We start from the raw sequence: 14,951 nt of genomic DNA on the forward strand, positions 1-14,951 counted from the left end.
GAAAGCTTCTCGTTGGGAGGAGGATGGGGAGAGAGAGACTGCTTTGTCTGCTCTCAGAACTGGGCTAATTATGAAATATCTTGGATCTGCTACCTGAAACTCCTGCCTTTCCCTGATGCCTTTCTCAGCTGCCAACATCTCTAACCATGGCAGTGATTCCAGGGAGGGTCCAAGTGACTCAGACCAGCCTGGTTTGTTTTGTTCCAGGACATCATTCAGTTGCACGTTAGCTGCCCCTCTGACAAGGAAGAGGAAAAGTCCACGAAAGATGGGGCTGAGAAAGAAGAAAAAGACAAGAATAAAGACAAGGCACCAAGGAAGATGCTGTCTCGAGGTCAGGTGCTTTTATGGACAGAGCGAGTCTGGTCTTACCCGCTTTGGGGATTCTGCTGGCTGGGGGTACAGTTGCTGGAAGCAGAGGGGTTATCTCTGCTAATGACTGTACAGGAACGTGTCATCTTTATCACATCCTTTCTGGAGCAAAGCGTGGTGAGGGAGGGCGAGGGTTTCTCTAGATTGTCATGTGCCCCAACAGACTTGCAGGCTTCCTGTGCCTTTAGAGTGATCTGGTGGCTTTTTAGATGTGCAGGTGCAAAACTAGGAAGAGCCACTGCATAGGCTCCTGGTTTCAGTTTAGTTTTGATTTTCTGAAAACCTGCCACCGGTGCCAAGATGTGAGGTTGCAAGGAGGTGAGCTAAGTTTGTGCTGTATGATCCTGCATGTTTGATTTTGGGGCACAGAAATGGCTAAAAGATGCACATTTGATCTGGTGAGCAAATTGCACCTTAAATCCTTGCACAGAGAGCGTGTCTGCACTGGTGCAGATACTGTTACTGTTTTACTGTTTTTTTCTGCAGTTACTTCTAAAATTAAAAAGGGTGTGAGGAAAGGGTAAGAACCGAGCCAGCGGGGCTCTCCAGTTAAGTAGCTTGCAGAATCAAAGGTGCAGAAGTTGTGTATTTCTACAAAAGCACAGTACATTACACTTGCAGGGGCCTCCTGTAATTGTCTGGACTATCCTGAATGTGCTCTGAGTGGTTGGAATGTGCTCTGAACAGGCTTCAGGGGCAAGGTTTCCCTTCGTGAACTGTGTTCTCCGTCTCTTTGGCATCCTCCTAATGGGGTCTTGTGCTCGTAGTGCCCTGTACATAGCTTTCTGGTCCTCCTGCTGCCCACAGAGGCAAGGAATGCAGTCCCCATTTCTCAGATCAAGAGACTTGACCTCAAGGTTGCGTTCAGAGTCTGTGCTAGAAGCTGGACTTTAGCCAAGGTGATGCAGGTCCCAACCCAATCAGTGCGGTAACAGGATGGGCCTTTCTTCCTCACTGCCTGCTGTGAATGGTCAGTGCTGGTAATGAGGCTGAATTTCCTGCAGCAGCCGTGTGGGGACATCATCCTCGTGCATGTAGTGAGTCATTGCTGAGACATGTACCTCTTCCCTTCAACCTATTCTTCTACTGCAGTGTTTTGTTAATTTGTTCTGCTGCTATTGTTGTTTCAGATTCCAGCCAGGAATACACAGACTCCACTGGAATAGATTTACATGAATTTTTAGTAAATACACTGAAAAAAAACCCGAGGTAGGTCCCTAGTCAGTAAAAGAACTTGCTGATGGAATGAAGGGAGGGAGTACCTGGTGACCAATGCTTCTCTGATTGACCCTAAACTCATGGTGTTTGTGGGTATGTCTGCATGTATCTTGGGAGGAGAGGGAAGCAGCGACTATGGAAAGTACTTGAAAGTGTGTTTTACTTTTTGGAATTCAGAGAGTCTTGCTGGAGCAGTGTGGAAACAAAAAACACAACTGCAACTTCATGTACTGCAGTCAATCAAAACCTGCCCATATATTGTGGAGACAGAGAAAGAGGAAGAGGAATTTGTTTGAATGCAATCAGGAAGTAATCTGAATTGCCTTAAAACCCTTTACAAAAATGACTGCCAAATATTAGCCTCCAAAGGAACTGCTCCCATGTCAGTAATAAACATCATCAAGCTGAACGCTGGCATAAGAGTAGCAAAGCTGGAGTCTCTACCACTGGAGCTTCCAGCAGAGCAGGGATTCGGTATTACCAAAAGCCAAGCTCAAAAAATTATTAGCAAAACAAGAACTTTAAACTGGAAAAAAAATCTGGCAATTAATTTACTATGTAGGCAAAAATACAGAGCTTTTTAGTTCATTGCTGTGGAGGACGTGTGAAGCTCAGTTAATACTGTTGCTTGTTCCTGGCGGGTACCACGCAGAGGAAGCTGTGCTTCACTATCTCTAAAGGTGACTTTTTCCTTTTTTTTTGACAGGGATAGAATGATGCTGCTAAAGTTAGAACAGGAGATTCTGGAATTTATTAGTGATAACAAGTAAGTGATCTTCAAGTTTGTGTCAAGCAAAAGAGGTTTGTAACTTGCAGTTGAGGAGCTTGGTCACCCAGGAGAGAAGAGTCTGTCTTTTGGACACAGTGTTCTCTCAGACATCTTCCACCTCCCCTCGCCCATGAATGTGGAATAGAATAGAATCATGGAATCATCTAAGTTGCAAAAGATCTTTGAGATATCAAGTCCAACCATCAACCAGACCTGTCGAGTTCCATCACTAAATCATGTCCCTTAGTGCCCTATCCACACACCTCTTAAATGCCCCCAAGAATGAAGTCTCCACCACTTCCCTGGGCAGCCCATTCCAATGCTTGACGACCCTCTCCATGAAGAAATTCTTCTTAATAGCCAATCTGAACCTTCCCTGGTGCAACTCAAGACTGTTTCCTCGCATCCTATCACTTGTCACCTGAGAAAAGAGACCGATACCCTCCTCACTGCAACCTCCTTTCAGGTGGTTGTAGAGAGCAATAGGGTCTTCCCTCAGCCTCCTCTTCTTCAGACTAAACACCTTCAGTTCCCTCAGTCAGTCCTTGTAAGTCTTATTTTCTAGTCCCTTCACCAGCTTCATTGTTGTTCTCTGCACATACTTGAGTAACTCAATATTTTTCTTTTGCTGAGGGGCCCAAAACTGAACATAATATTCAAGCTACAATAGAATAGGTGTCTGCAGGAGGGCTTGCAGAATTCTTTGTCTAATAGGATCAGAAAAGTCACTGTGCATACTAATCCTGGCTCCCGTTTCTGCTTAGAAATAAGCATGTGCATTTCTGCAAAAGTTGGTCTGGTTTCAGAAATGGCCTGTTCAGCTTGAGACCTTGAATCAGCCCAGTTCTGTCTGGCAGAGAGCTGTAAGCCCACATTGATGCTCAGTGTAAGAAGCAGTGCTTGAGTGCCAACTGCTTCAAATGGGTGGCGTGATCTGATCTGGGATCTGCTCAAGGCCTCTGTGGCCTCTCCTTTCCCTCTCTGTTTTGGTGTCTGATTATCATTGTCTGTTTCAAAACCTTCTCAATTGTACTGCTTTCTTCCCTGTTCTCAGCAATCAGTTTAAGAAGTTCCCTCAGATGACCTCGTACCACAGGATGCTGCTGCACCGGGTAGCTGCCTACTTCGGCATGGACCATAACGTTGACCAAACCGGGAAGGCGGTCATTATCAACAAGACGAATAACACACGCATGTAAGGGGGAGGGAGAGAGGACAAGTGGGCTAGCACTCCTTGCCCTTGCCCTTGCCCTTCCATTCGCTACAAGAGCCCTGGCATGGTCCGGAGCAGAATGAATTTTGCACCACATTTAATGCCTCCATAAGAAGGGCTTGTTCCTTCTCTGGAAGGGCCCAAAGAATCCTTCACTTCCAGTCCCCAGTGTATGTGTCTGCAAGCCCTTTCCAGCTCTCTTTAGTTCTCAGAGAAGGGTTAGGGGCTCTCATTGCTGTTAGACAGAGGAGATTTAACACAACAAATCTGTTCCCCGCTCCCTACAAGGCAGTGGTTTTATGGCGACAGTTCTACACCCATTTTCACCCTTCTAATAACAGCTGGTTCTTCCTGCAGCCCTGAGCAGAGGTTCTCCGAGCACATCAAAGATGAGAAGAATGCAGAGTTCCCACAGAGGTTTATCCTAAAACGAGATGATACCAGCATGGACCGAGATGATAATCAGGTAAGGGATGGCAATGAGTTACCTGCACACTGTGTGAAAGTCAGATTAGACTTTTCTAAGATGAGGATGACTGTAAACTCGTCTTGGGTGTCCTGCAGAAACCTTTGATAGAAGCTTCTCTACCCAAACAGCAGCAGAACGCTACCCAAACAACAGCATCTAGATATATTCTGGAAACTTGACAAAATACTGTGAAAAAACAGGAAGAATTTGTGGGAGTTCTATGTGGGGTGCCTTTCTATATCCTGAATATTGACTGGTGGCTGGGCCAGACTTTAAGGTGAAACCTTTTGCTAAGGTTTCCTTGGAAAGGTCCCAGAGCTGAGCATTGCGAAGTGTCTTTCCCATCCCTCACTGGGGCTTGCAGCAAGTCAAGCTGTGAAGTCATCAGGACCTCGCAGTGCTGCTGGAAGGAAACCATCAGCAAAGTGAAACGCTCTAGTTTTTGCGCTCAGCAGCACTGCCAGTCCTCTGCATCAGGAGGGAGGTTGTTGTGATACAGGAGGTGGAATGCACTGAGTCTTCCAGGACGTTCATCCCTAGGCATAGGTGTCCAGGAGGTATGTTCAAAGGCAAGGGCTGTGTCACTGCATCCAGGCATCATGCACGTACTCCACAATCCACATCCACTTACACTGCTATGTAGAAGTATCAGCAGCTGACTACACCCTCTGCTCCCATTGGCAACTGCTGACCCACTGAGCTGTGTTTGTCCCTTCAGATCAGACTCCCCTTGCAGGATGGGAGAAGGAGCAAATCTATAGAAGAGCGAGAGGAAGAGTATCAGCGGGTCAGGGAGCGGATATTTGCACGAGAGGTAAGCTTGGATGACTCACTTGCCAGGTACCTTCCTGCAACTTTGTAGCAGAACGTGTCCTTGAATATTCTAAAAGGTCAGATCTCGGCGTTGCCTTTTCTACAAATTTCACCCTGTTCCTGGTACCTACCAGTGAATTCCAGCTCCTAACGAAGATACCTAGGACATTGAGAAAGAGGAGCCACACCTGCACTCCCCAGTCTGCTCCTTCCCTAAATTGCCTGTTTCACCTGGCAGTAGAAGTGTGGGGACTGACAGAGGAGGCAGGTTTGCTCCTTGCTGTCCAGCAAGATTATAAGCTAAAGCAGTGGCATTTCTGGAATGACTAACAAGTCAATCAATGAACCTGACAGGAGCAGCAGCCTTCTATCCCAGCTTCTCCCCAGTACTGCTGCTTTGACCTCTTGAGCAAGCAGTGCTCGCCCTAGAGTGTCTGGCAGGGCTCTGTGCCTTTACAGGATGAATATAGAGAGCATGCTGAATTTTCTTCTTACAAAACGTCCAGCTTGGTTATTGTTTGCTTGAGAACTCTGGTCCCTATGTCGAATTCCTCTAAGGCAGAGCTGTGTTCCTCACTCACATCTGGCTCAGAGAAGCTGCTGTGCTCCACCTGCTATGCTGAGTGCTGTCTGCCAGCTGGAGGCAGCTCTCTGTGCTGTGCCAAGTGGCAAATGCATGGACTTGGGACAATTCCAAGTACTGATCTGCTGTGGGTCAAGTTTAAAGTCCAGCTCCTTGCCTGCTGCTCTGAGTTTCTGGAGGATGATGCTTTCCTTTGTCCTAAAGGGAATTGCCATGTGCCTGGCCAAGGAGGATGTTCAGGCAGCCACTGTGCTGAGTCCCTACTCAAGTCATCAGGCTTCAGTTATACTCTCTAGCCGATTGTAGTCACAGAGTTGTCTTGCAGATAGACTCAAAGCCATCCAGACATGCTAGTAAGCAGCTCTGCCTATAGTCCCAGAGCAGAGCAGGTGCTGTCCCATATTGACACGACACTGGGTGGTTATATACCTACCTTTTCTCCGTGTTCATGGGCTGAGCCAGTGTTTTGCATCTGACTTGCACAGGCAGGGCTGGCTGTCACAAGGGGGACTGGGCTGAGTCCTCTGACTGTTTTTCATGGCTCTGATAACTGCCTGCAAGTAAGAACCCTTGTATGTCTGGCCTGCCTTGATTGTTCCACTGACAAAGCACCAACACCAAGGCATCAACACTGCCTTTGAGCAATGAGGTAGAGATTTGAGGACTCAGATTTGGAAATTCCTGAGAGATCTCAGGGTCACAGATATTGGGAAAGGCTCCTAGCGGGCCTGGATGGAGAGCCAAATGGGATCTGGAGTGCAGAAGGCTCAGCAAGACTCCTGAGTGACCACGCAACTAGTGCACAACACCAGCTGTGTCTGAGTCCCATACTGTTAGTGCTTTGCTCCTCTTTGCTTTGAAATTGCCTGGGTTTGTTGCTTTCAAAGTTATTAAGTCTCCCTTTTCTTTCCTTCCCATCTCCATGTCTTTTCCGTGCTTCCAGACTGGCCAGAATGGATATCTCACTGACAGCAGGTTAGTACTATTTAGCAGACACCTTCTGTATCTCTGGCTTCCTCTATGGAGGACTGCCTGACTCTATAATGATGCTTTTCTCTGATGTTAACCGACAAAATCTCCAAAGAAGGCTTTTCTTCTAGTTCTCACAAACGGAGGCAGATTTTTAGGTATCTCCGTGTGATTTATTTTGTACATTGTCCTGCTGAGTAAGTTTGCCCCATGCACGGCTGCTTGTGAAGTTATCGAAGTTGTATTTTTTGCAACATCAATTTCCAAGTCCTTTTTTGCCAGTTCATCAATTAAAATGGAGCAGTGCAAGGTGGGAATGGCAGGGAGGAAGGGGAAAGCCAGAGGATTTCAATAGTTTTCAAACCATTCTGCCTCTTGTTTCCCAGAGGGGTAGGAGAGCCCCTGCCCTTACAGTGGCAGGGTCAGCAACCAGATAGGGTGGAGTTGTCCCCAGTCCCCTGATCATAACAGCCGGATGACTTAATGGTGGCAGTGAAGCATCTCAGGCATCCATTTCAACCAGAGTATGCTGCAGAGGGCAATGGGAACATGTTTAAGCAGCATTTCCCTATTAAGTAGTTTTTCTGTGGCTGAGAAGGCTGGAAGGATGGACTTAGCCTGAAGGGTCACCTTGCACAGCCCTCTGCCTGGCAGTGGAGACTGTCGATGCTACATGGATAAAGAATAGGATGAAAATGGAGAGACCCTTGTGCCCTCTGCCCTCTTGTTTAACAGTCAGAGCTCTGGAGATGAAGCACCTCCAAGAACAGGACAGGAGGATATAAGCAAGGAACAGCTTTGCTTCTCTCAACCTTCCTGTGGCTCCGGCTGCCTTTGGAGGAATGCTGTAGTGGAAAATCAGGCGTCCTCAGCACAGTTACAGGGATGCTGTGCTGGAGCCTGCTGGTGGCGGTAGTGCTGAAGGCAGGACACAGTTTTCAGATCAGACATGGGGCTGTAGAAAAAGGCACTCAGCAAGTGGCAGGACGACAGTTGCTGATGTGATTGCAGCTGTAGGAGAAGCCAAGCTGCAGTCAGGGCTCTGCTAAGAGCTTTTCTGTCTGTTGCACCCAGTCTCTACAGAGCTTGATTAACTTACTTTCTTTGTGGTTCCCCTGGTGGGGAGAGCGAGCCTGTGTGGGCCTCAGGCTCATTTTGAGATGACAGAGACAGACCACGCTCTGGAAGAGATTGGGGTTCCGTCAGTGCTGATGCTTGGAGCTGGTGTCTTGTCGAACTACAGACACCTCCCTCAAAGCCCAGCCTTCAGAGCAAATACAGCTGTCTCCTTCACTCGCTTGTAAGTCCTGTATTAACACTTCTCAACCACAGATCTGATTAAAGAGAGCTCTCTGCTGGTGGACACGCTTGGAAACGGGCTGTAATAAGGCTGTTGGAAAGAAATGGGTGAAGCTGCCAGAGCAGTGCTCTCAGAAAGCAAGGGTATGGTGGTGTGCCTAAGGTCTGAAGAGCATTCAGACATAGAAAAAGCAGAATCACTATGCAACTAGGTTAGCAGCAATCAACTTGAGAGGGTTCTGGGTTTCAAAAGTCAGCCATGACATGCCCCTTCCCCCCCAGACCTCTCTGAACATGCTCAGAAGCAGCCTTCAGGGTTTAGGTTGAAGAGAGTCCAAGCTCAACTGTGATGCTTGTTAGGTCACCTGTGATTTGGGCTGTGAAGCTGCATAGTCCAATTCCTTCACCTGTTTAGTGGTATAACCATTGCACTAGTTGCTTTTCCAGGCCAGGTATTCTCTTTTGTTCTCACACATTCCCAGCAGCCCAGGACATCACCTTAGAAGTTTCTTCACAGCCTATCTTTTCCTTTCCACAGTCGCTTGGAGATGCTGCCCGGCTCAGTGTGCGGCTTTACATGAGCGTCTCTTCCAGTGTTGCCTTCCTCACCATTCCTCCTCAGTGGAGGCTCAGGAACCCATGCATATATCCCTTAGTTGGGCTGGTAAACCAGGCTCGCTGCTTGGGGTGCTTCGCTGATGCTCCATAAATCCTGTTCTGGCCAGACCTGGCTGGGAACTGAGGGGGCCTGATCCCTGGGAGCACAGCCCTGAGTACAGTGATATCCTGACATGTTCCAGCTGGGCAGGGAGCCTTACGAGGACTGGTGCAGAAAGAGGTCTTGCAAGATCATCCTTGTCTTGAGGCCTCTGTAAAGCTCTCTGTTCTGTGACAAGGAGGGCTTTAGCAAGGGATCATGCTCTGACCCTTGCTGGCATCTGTTCCAGGCTGGAGTCTGGTTAGGAAAAAGAGGCAGCAGCCAGCTCTCAGCACACACCAAGGAAGATCAGCAGCATCTGAGTCCTCACGGTGCATGCCCAAGACAGCTGAGACCCAGGCTGTTTGTTTGCTGCCAGATTTCTGTACGCGGTGCCCGTGTGCTGTCTCACAGAGCCAGCTGCTGGCTGGGGTCACCGCCCTGGCGTGAGAGCTAGGATGAAGCACCTGTGGGTCCTGTTTCTGCCCGTTTCTGCTGGAGGTGTTGTCTAACTCTGCTGGTCTCTGCAGGGGCAACCGGGACAGTTTGAACCGGGCCTCAGGCAGCCGCCAGAGCAGCACAGAGAGCGAGATAAAGTCGCTGGAGCCTCGGCCGTGGAGCAGCACAGACTCAGATGGTTCCATCCGCAACCTGCGACCGCCTGTCACCAAAGCCAGCAGCTTCAGTGGCATCTCCATCCTGACGCGGGGGGACAGCATCGGGAGTACCAAAGGCAGCACTGCCAGCAGAACATCCCGGGCAGGTACTGGATTGGTTCCCCTGTCTGCCTGCTGCCAAAGGGCACCTAGCAGACATGGGGTGGATGGATGGGGCTCGTGATGCTATTGTGGTCAGTGGCTGGTTAAAATGGGACATGGTTGGCATCATCTGAATGTGTTTGGTACCCAGGCAGGGATATGCCAATTGGCTTATCGTCTGCTTTTTCAATACTCACCGTTAGATTACTTACTTCCCTTTAGCAGAGTTATCCAAGACAGAAGAAATTGTGCAGTCCCACGTCCTGGGACTCGAGCTACCAATCTTCTGTTATTTTCTCTCCCCTGCTGAGCTGCAAGTTATGTTCCCATTTCTTTCTCCTCCCCACGATCCCTCACAGCCCTAAGACTTACTCAGGATGAACCATCTGGCACTTTTCCTTGCTTTCCAGCAAAGGAGGTCCAGGGAATGGTGTTACCAATTAGCTTGTCTCATCAGACATACAGTCTATCTCATCGGGTAAAGGCTGTGCTCATTGGTATCTGCCTACAGTGTTCCCCCAAAATGTTTCACTGTGCTCCTGAGAGCAAACATAACAGCAGGGTGCTGGGCCTGCAGCTCTCGAAGAGCTCTTGAATACAGCCCAAGGTTTCAGGAACACCAAAGGGAGTTAGGGTCAGAAGTCTCTTCGCCTGCTTCAGGTCAGTTCTTTTCCATCCAGATAGCACAAAGCATAGCCCGTGCGTGGAGAACGGTGTGGTGGGACTTCACCAGTAACCTGTAACTGGCAACAGCTCCTTGAGAGGATGTGTGGTGCTCTTGGCAGGGCACCAGCCCACTGCCAGTGGGGAGCAGAGTCCTTTATTTACAACTGACTGCTTGTGAAGGAGGTCACTTGTGGCAGAGGCCTCACAGGTCTTTGCTCTCATTTGAATGATCTGGTGGTAAGCAAGGTAGCTGGTTACACTTGCTGTGCAACATCAGTGAGCAAAATCCAGTGCTGTCTCACTGTCTTCTTTCCTCCGTTCTTACTGGTAGGCAATGGGTCCCCAGATGCTTGAGAGCTGTCCAGCATTTTCTGGGGAGAGGGAGCAAATTGGTGCTTGTGGGTGATTAGACTGCTTCCTAAGAATCTGTCCAAATAAAGGGGTAGATCTAAAAGGCAGCCAGGCTGCTGTTCTAGCACCCAGACTGGCTTTGAAAACCAGACATTCATCTTGCAGTTTGAAGGTAGCTACATCGTCTCCTGGGACTCTGTTTCCATTGTGCTCAGGGCTGCTCTTACTCTGATTATTGCAACCACCTCCAAGACTGATTCATCAGCTGACGGGAGCAGTTATTTGAAGATCTGTCCCAGCCACGTGCAAAGCAAAGCAGAAGAAGATCTGGGTTTTCATTCTTTCTATATTTTTCTTCCAGGTCTCCCTTGAGAACAGAAGCCAATTGCTCTTCAGGCTTTATATAATGGCGAGTGATTAGAAATGCCTGGGGAGGGTGGGGGGGGCTGAATTTTCACTAGAAAAAAAAAAAAAACACCATATCCTCTGTGTTTGTTCTGTGCAGGAGGAAGTGCTTCGGGCTGTGGGGCTCTTTTCCCATGTCAGCATTCAGCCCCTGGGCAACTGTGAGCAAAATGTTTCCTTCTTCGCCCCATGCGGCTGATGATACAGGCTTCCTTAGCAGAATGCCTGAAGATTAGCTGTTGAAATGCAGTAGATCAGAGGCAGAATTAGTTAAATAACAGCTCCTGGGCTTTGAGCAGTAGTTTCAAAGACCTTTTATTTCTGGAAGTAACACTGAAACAGTGAGGAGAGCACTTCCCAGCTGGGTGCCTTGCAGCGTGTGTCACGATCCTTCCTAACAATTTTTCCTACCAAGGGAAGGAATTGCTTTCAAACACCGCCGCCACCCCCCTTTCCTTTGCTCAAAGGGCGTGCACGTGCTAGGTCTGTATCGCCATTTAATGGATTCCTTCAATCCCCTCTGCTCTGGGTGAGCACTTGGACAAATCTCATCAGCACATTAGCATCCAAGCAGGGGCCTTACCTAGCTGCAGAACTGAGCTGTGACTGAGAACAGCTCTCTAGCTTCTTTCCACAGACTAGTTTATGCCGCTGAGTTGAAATGAGTGTGTTCAGCAGCTCCCTCATTTAGTAACCTCTCGTCTCTACCAGTCAGGCACTGCTGTTACCAGCCAGGTTTCTCTTCCCAGCAGAAGTCCCATGGCATTTCTAGAGTCTGTCTTCATCCCAGACAAGACAGGACATCCTTCTGGACAAAATGTCCAGCATACAACTAGATAAATATATAATATGTTGCGGGTACAGTTGGCTGACGGATCAGGCTCAAAGAGTATCAGCAAGTGGAGTTATGTCAGGCTGGCAGCCAGTCACTAGTGGGGTTCCCCAGGGCTCCATTTTAGGGCCAGTTCTCTTTAATGTTTTCTTAAATTACTTGGATGCAGGACTTGAAGGTATACGAAGTAAGTATGCATATGACACTAAATTGGGAGGAGCTGTTGACTTCCTCAGGGGTAGAGAGAGGTCTTGCAGAGAGATCTTGACAAATTAGAGGGCTGGGCAGTTACCAACCGCATGAGTTTTAACAAGAGCCAGTGCCAGATTCTGCACCTGGGACAGGGCAACCCTGGCTGTACGTACAGACCGGGGGACAAGAGGCTGGAGAGCAGCCCTGCAGAAAGGGATCTGGGGGTTCTGGTAGACATCCAGTTGAATACAAGTCAACAGTGTGCCCTGGCAGCCAAAAGTGCCAACCATACCCTGGGGTGCCTCAAGCTCAGCACTGCTAGCTGGCCAAGGGAGGGGATTGTCCCACTCTGCTCTGCACTGATGCAGCCTTATCTTGAGTACTGTGTGCAGTTTAGTATAAAAAGGACTGAAAACTCTTAGAGAGTGTCCAAAGGAGGGCTATGAAGATGGTGAAGGGTCTAGAGGGGAAGATCTGTGAGGAGTGGGGTCACAGGCTGTCCCTGTGCAGTGAGGGTGCTAGGCTGGGGTCAGGGAAGAGGACACCTGAGGATCCCCCAAGGTTCAAAACGCCTTGGTTTGCTGTGAGGCAAACTAGTGACTTAGCCTGCAGCCTGCTCACCCCGTTCTTTTTAGAAGGAAGCTCCCTTTTGGACAGCAGGTGATGCGATCTGGATGCAGTACAGGAGGGAGTGCCAGGATCCATCCCCCCACCACTTCCTACCCGTACCCCAGGCAATGAATCGTGACTTCTCTCTCCTAGGTACCAACCCTGCCGTGCCTTTCTCTGTTCAAGGTCTGGTACTAGGTGCCCCTGAAGCATGCAGCCAACCCCCTTCTTCACAGCCCAGCCGTGGCCTCCTTCCCTGCACATCCCAGCAGTCTCAACCGCCACCACCCCAACAGCCACCACCGCAGCCACAAGGACTACCACCAGCACCCCAGCAGCAGCCAGCCATGAGTAACCACATGATATCGCAGGTGAGTTGCTGCACAATACCCAGGGCTCAACAGACTCCTTAGGCACGCTGGTACCAGCAGAGCTGATACATACCCAGGATGCTCTGGGCTCATATTTGCCCAGCAGGGTTTGGGAGCACTCACACTTGCTCCCTGTCAGGGAGTGACAGCCCCCCTGAGCTGGGGGCAGAGTAGGGGAAGTTCAGGGAGCCTTGCTGCGTCTGAAAATGATGCACGACATCTCAGCTTGCCAACAGCCCTCCTAGCGAGGCATCTGTAGCCCTTTGGTGAGTGGCAGAGTTGCACTCCAGGACTAGCTGCCCTTGTAGTAGGGAATGACACAAACTGCAGCTGGGTTTGAGCTCCCCGGTGCTGAGACCCCATGGCTAGCCACCTGATGTCCTGCAGAGGGGCAGACCTGGGACTGGGCCTGCGTATATTCTCCAGACCCTCCCCAGGTCAAACCCCAGTGATGTTCCAATGCCTTGTGGGGCTATTTATGAAGATGGAGCCCTAGAGAAAGCAGTTGTGGCTGTTGTCCCTACACACTTAGTTCCCAAGGCTGTAAGAAACCACAGCACAGGAGCTGGCACATTGGGATAGCAAAGCTGCCTCGTGTTGAATAGGTGCAGAGCTGGGTAATGTGCATGGGAAGTATCCTCAGTGCCCTCAGTTGAGGTGCTGGACCTCAACCTGCCTGTGAGTTTTATAAATGATGCACCAGAAAGGATCCCTCATGCTTAGAGTGGTGCGTAAAGTACAAATGTTTTCAGTGGGATTTGATGTGAGGAAGCAAGCCTCTTCAAGTATCTTTAACTGCAGATGATGCTAACAGATCTGTTTTTCTCCATGTCGTTTGCTGTCTTTTGCCAACTGAGTGAGGATGGAGGGAGGCTGTAGTTCTTGGGCCCTTAGACCAACCCCAGGGACATGGATCTGTTTGCAGAGGATACTGAGACTCAAAGGCAACATCTCAGTTCTAGAGATAAGGTGTCTCCCTGAGGTGTAGCCAGAGTCCAGTGCTAAAGCTAGCAGAGCACAGTGCCCTGAGTGGGTGATTTGAACACGCAGTGGTTTTGTGGAACTTGAGCAGGACCACTCCATCTTGCTGGGGCATTATTTTATGTCTTCTGCTGTTTGGCTGTTCTCCTAATTGTTTAGCTCCTGGAAACGCTTTTTTTTTGTGTATTTGACTGTTGGTGAAAAGCCTGCAGATGCACTGTTCCCCATGTGCACGCACCTTCTGGTTCACCAAAGGGCAAATCAGATGCTCAAAAAAACAGCTCAGTGCTGACCATCACAGGTCCATTGCCCAAAGCACATCATGAACAGGCATCAGCAGGTCCTCCCAGCGATAAGGTGAGAGGGGCCCCTGCAGAAGGCAAGAGTGAAGCACAGGGGTACTAGTAGGGGAGGCCAAGAAGCACTGCAGGGAGAGCTGGCAGTCAGTGCCATACATAAGTGGGCAGTGGAGTGAGAGAGGCACAAAGGTTGTGCTGGGGGGAAATGACTCTGCTGCTGCTGTTGGCCATAGCTGACCTTTGTAAACTCGTGTCATGTTCATGCCAGGCAAGACCTGCTTTGTGGACACAGTCAGCCGTCACGGCTTCCACAAAGCAACTGGCCAGGCTGTGTGTCTTCACAGAGAGATGAATGCTCTCCCATTCTGCTCTCCGTGCTTTCCAACCCTCTGCAATGCCCACTTCTGTGTGTTAGCAATCGGCTCAGTTGACTAACCTTGTTGTTCCTTCTTTCTCTCCTTCTTCCTATCCTTCCTTCCGCCCCCCACCTTCTCCAACCCAAATCTCTCTCCTCTGCTCACTTCTCTGCTGATCTCAGCCGGTCCCAGCACTGCAGCCTGTTCAGTATTCTCCAAGCTCCTGCCCCCAAGTCCTCTTGCCGGTCTCTCCACCCCAGCAGTACAACCTGGTATAAATCCCATTTCCTCTTCTGCACTGCCTCTGTTGTACGCGTGTGCTGTGTTTGTGTTGCATGAGCTTTTGCTAATCAGGTATGTCACAGACACTGCACCCAGTGGGTTTGGGATTCAGGGAGGCCCAGTGCTGCAGTGGGATGCCTGAGGCTGTGGGACCCACCAGTGCCGGGCACTGCTGGAGCGTCTGGTCTTAGAAAGAGGCTAGGGAAGAGCAAGTGCCAAGCTCAGAGCTCCACTGGGAAGAGCTGCTTGTGCCCAGCACTGGGGTCCAGGGGCCGCAGCTGCCCTGCAGTTCGTGGTCAGCCCCTGTGTTGTCTTGTTGGGAATGACGCGCTCTGTGTGGCATGGAGTGCCCTGCAGGACACAGCATCTGGGCTGGGGCCACTCCTGTCTGTGTGGGGCCATGTATGGCACCAGTGTCTGCTGAGCTTTTGGGCTCCCCAGCAGCCC

At 49.7% G+C, this 14,951-nt stretch overlaps 1 protein-coding gene across 4 annotated transcripts in view; it reads left to right on the forward strand.

Moving 5' to 3' along the window:
• Positions 1–14,951, forward strand: part of R3HDM2 (R3H domain containing 2) — a 56,003-nt gene that overhangs the window by 34,257 nt on the left and 6,795 nt on the right. The window contains exons 6-15 of one of the 4 annotated variants that reach the window (XM_040539461.1): positions 208–334; positions 1,503–1,581; positions 2,297–2,356; positions 3,414–3,554; positions 3,930–4,038; positions 4,760–4,855; positions 6,381–6,412; positions 8,933–9,165; positions 12,369–12,586; positions 14,405–14,494. In XM_040539461.1, coding sequence (XP_040395395.1) covers positions 208–334; positions 1,503–1,581; positions 2,297–2,356; positions 3,414–3,554; positions 3,930–4,038; positions 4,760–4,855; positions 6,381–6,412; positions 8,933–9,165; positions 12,369–12,586; positions 14,405–14,494 — 1,185 coding nt within the window. The remainder of the gene's footprint in view (positions 1–207; positions 335–1,502; positions 1,582–2,296; positions 2,357–3,413; positions 3,555–3,929; positions 4,039–4,759; positions 4,856–6,380; positions 6,413–8,932; positions 9,166–12,368; positions 12,587–14,404; positions 14,495–14,951) is intronic. The other 3 variants (XM_040539463.1, XM_040539464.1, XM_040539465.1) reach the window with 3 other exon arrangements.

Source organism: Cygnus olor, chromosome 29, assembly GCF_009769625.2.
Source record: "Cygnus olor isolate bCygOlo1 chromosome 29, bCygOlo1.pri.v2, whole genome shotgun sequence".
In the NCBI taxonomy this organism is placed as follows: Eukaryota; Metazoa; Chordata; class Aves; order Anseriformes; family Anatidae; genus Cygnus; species Cygnus olor.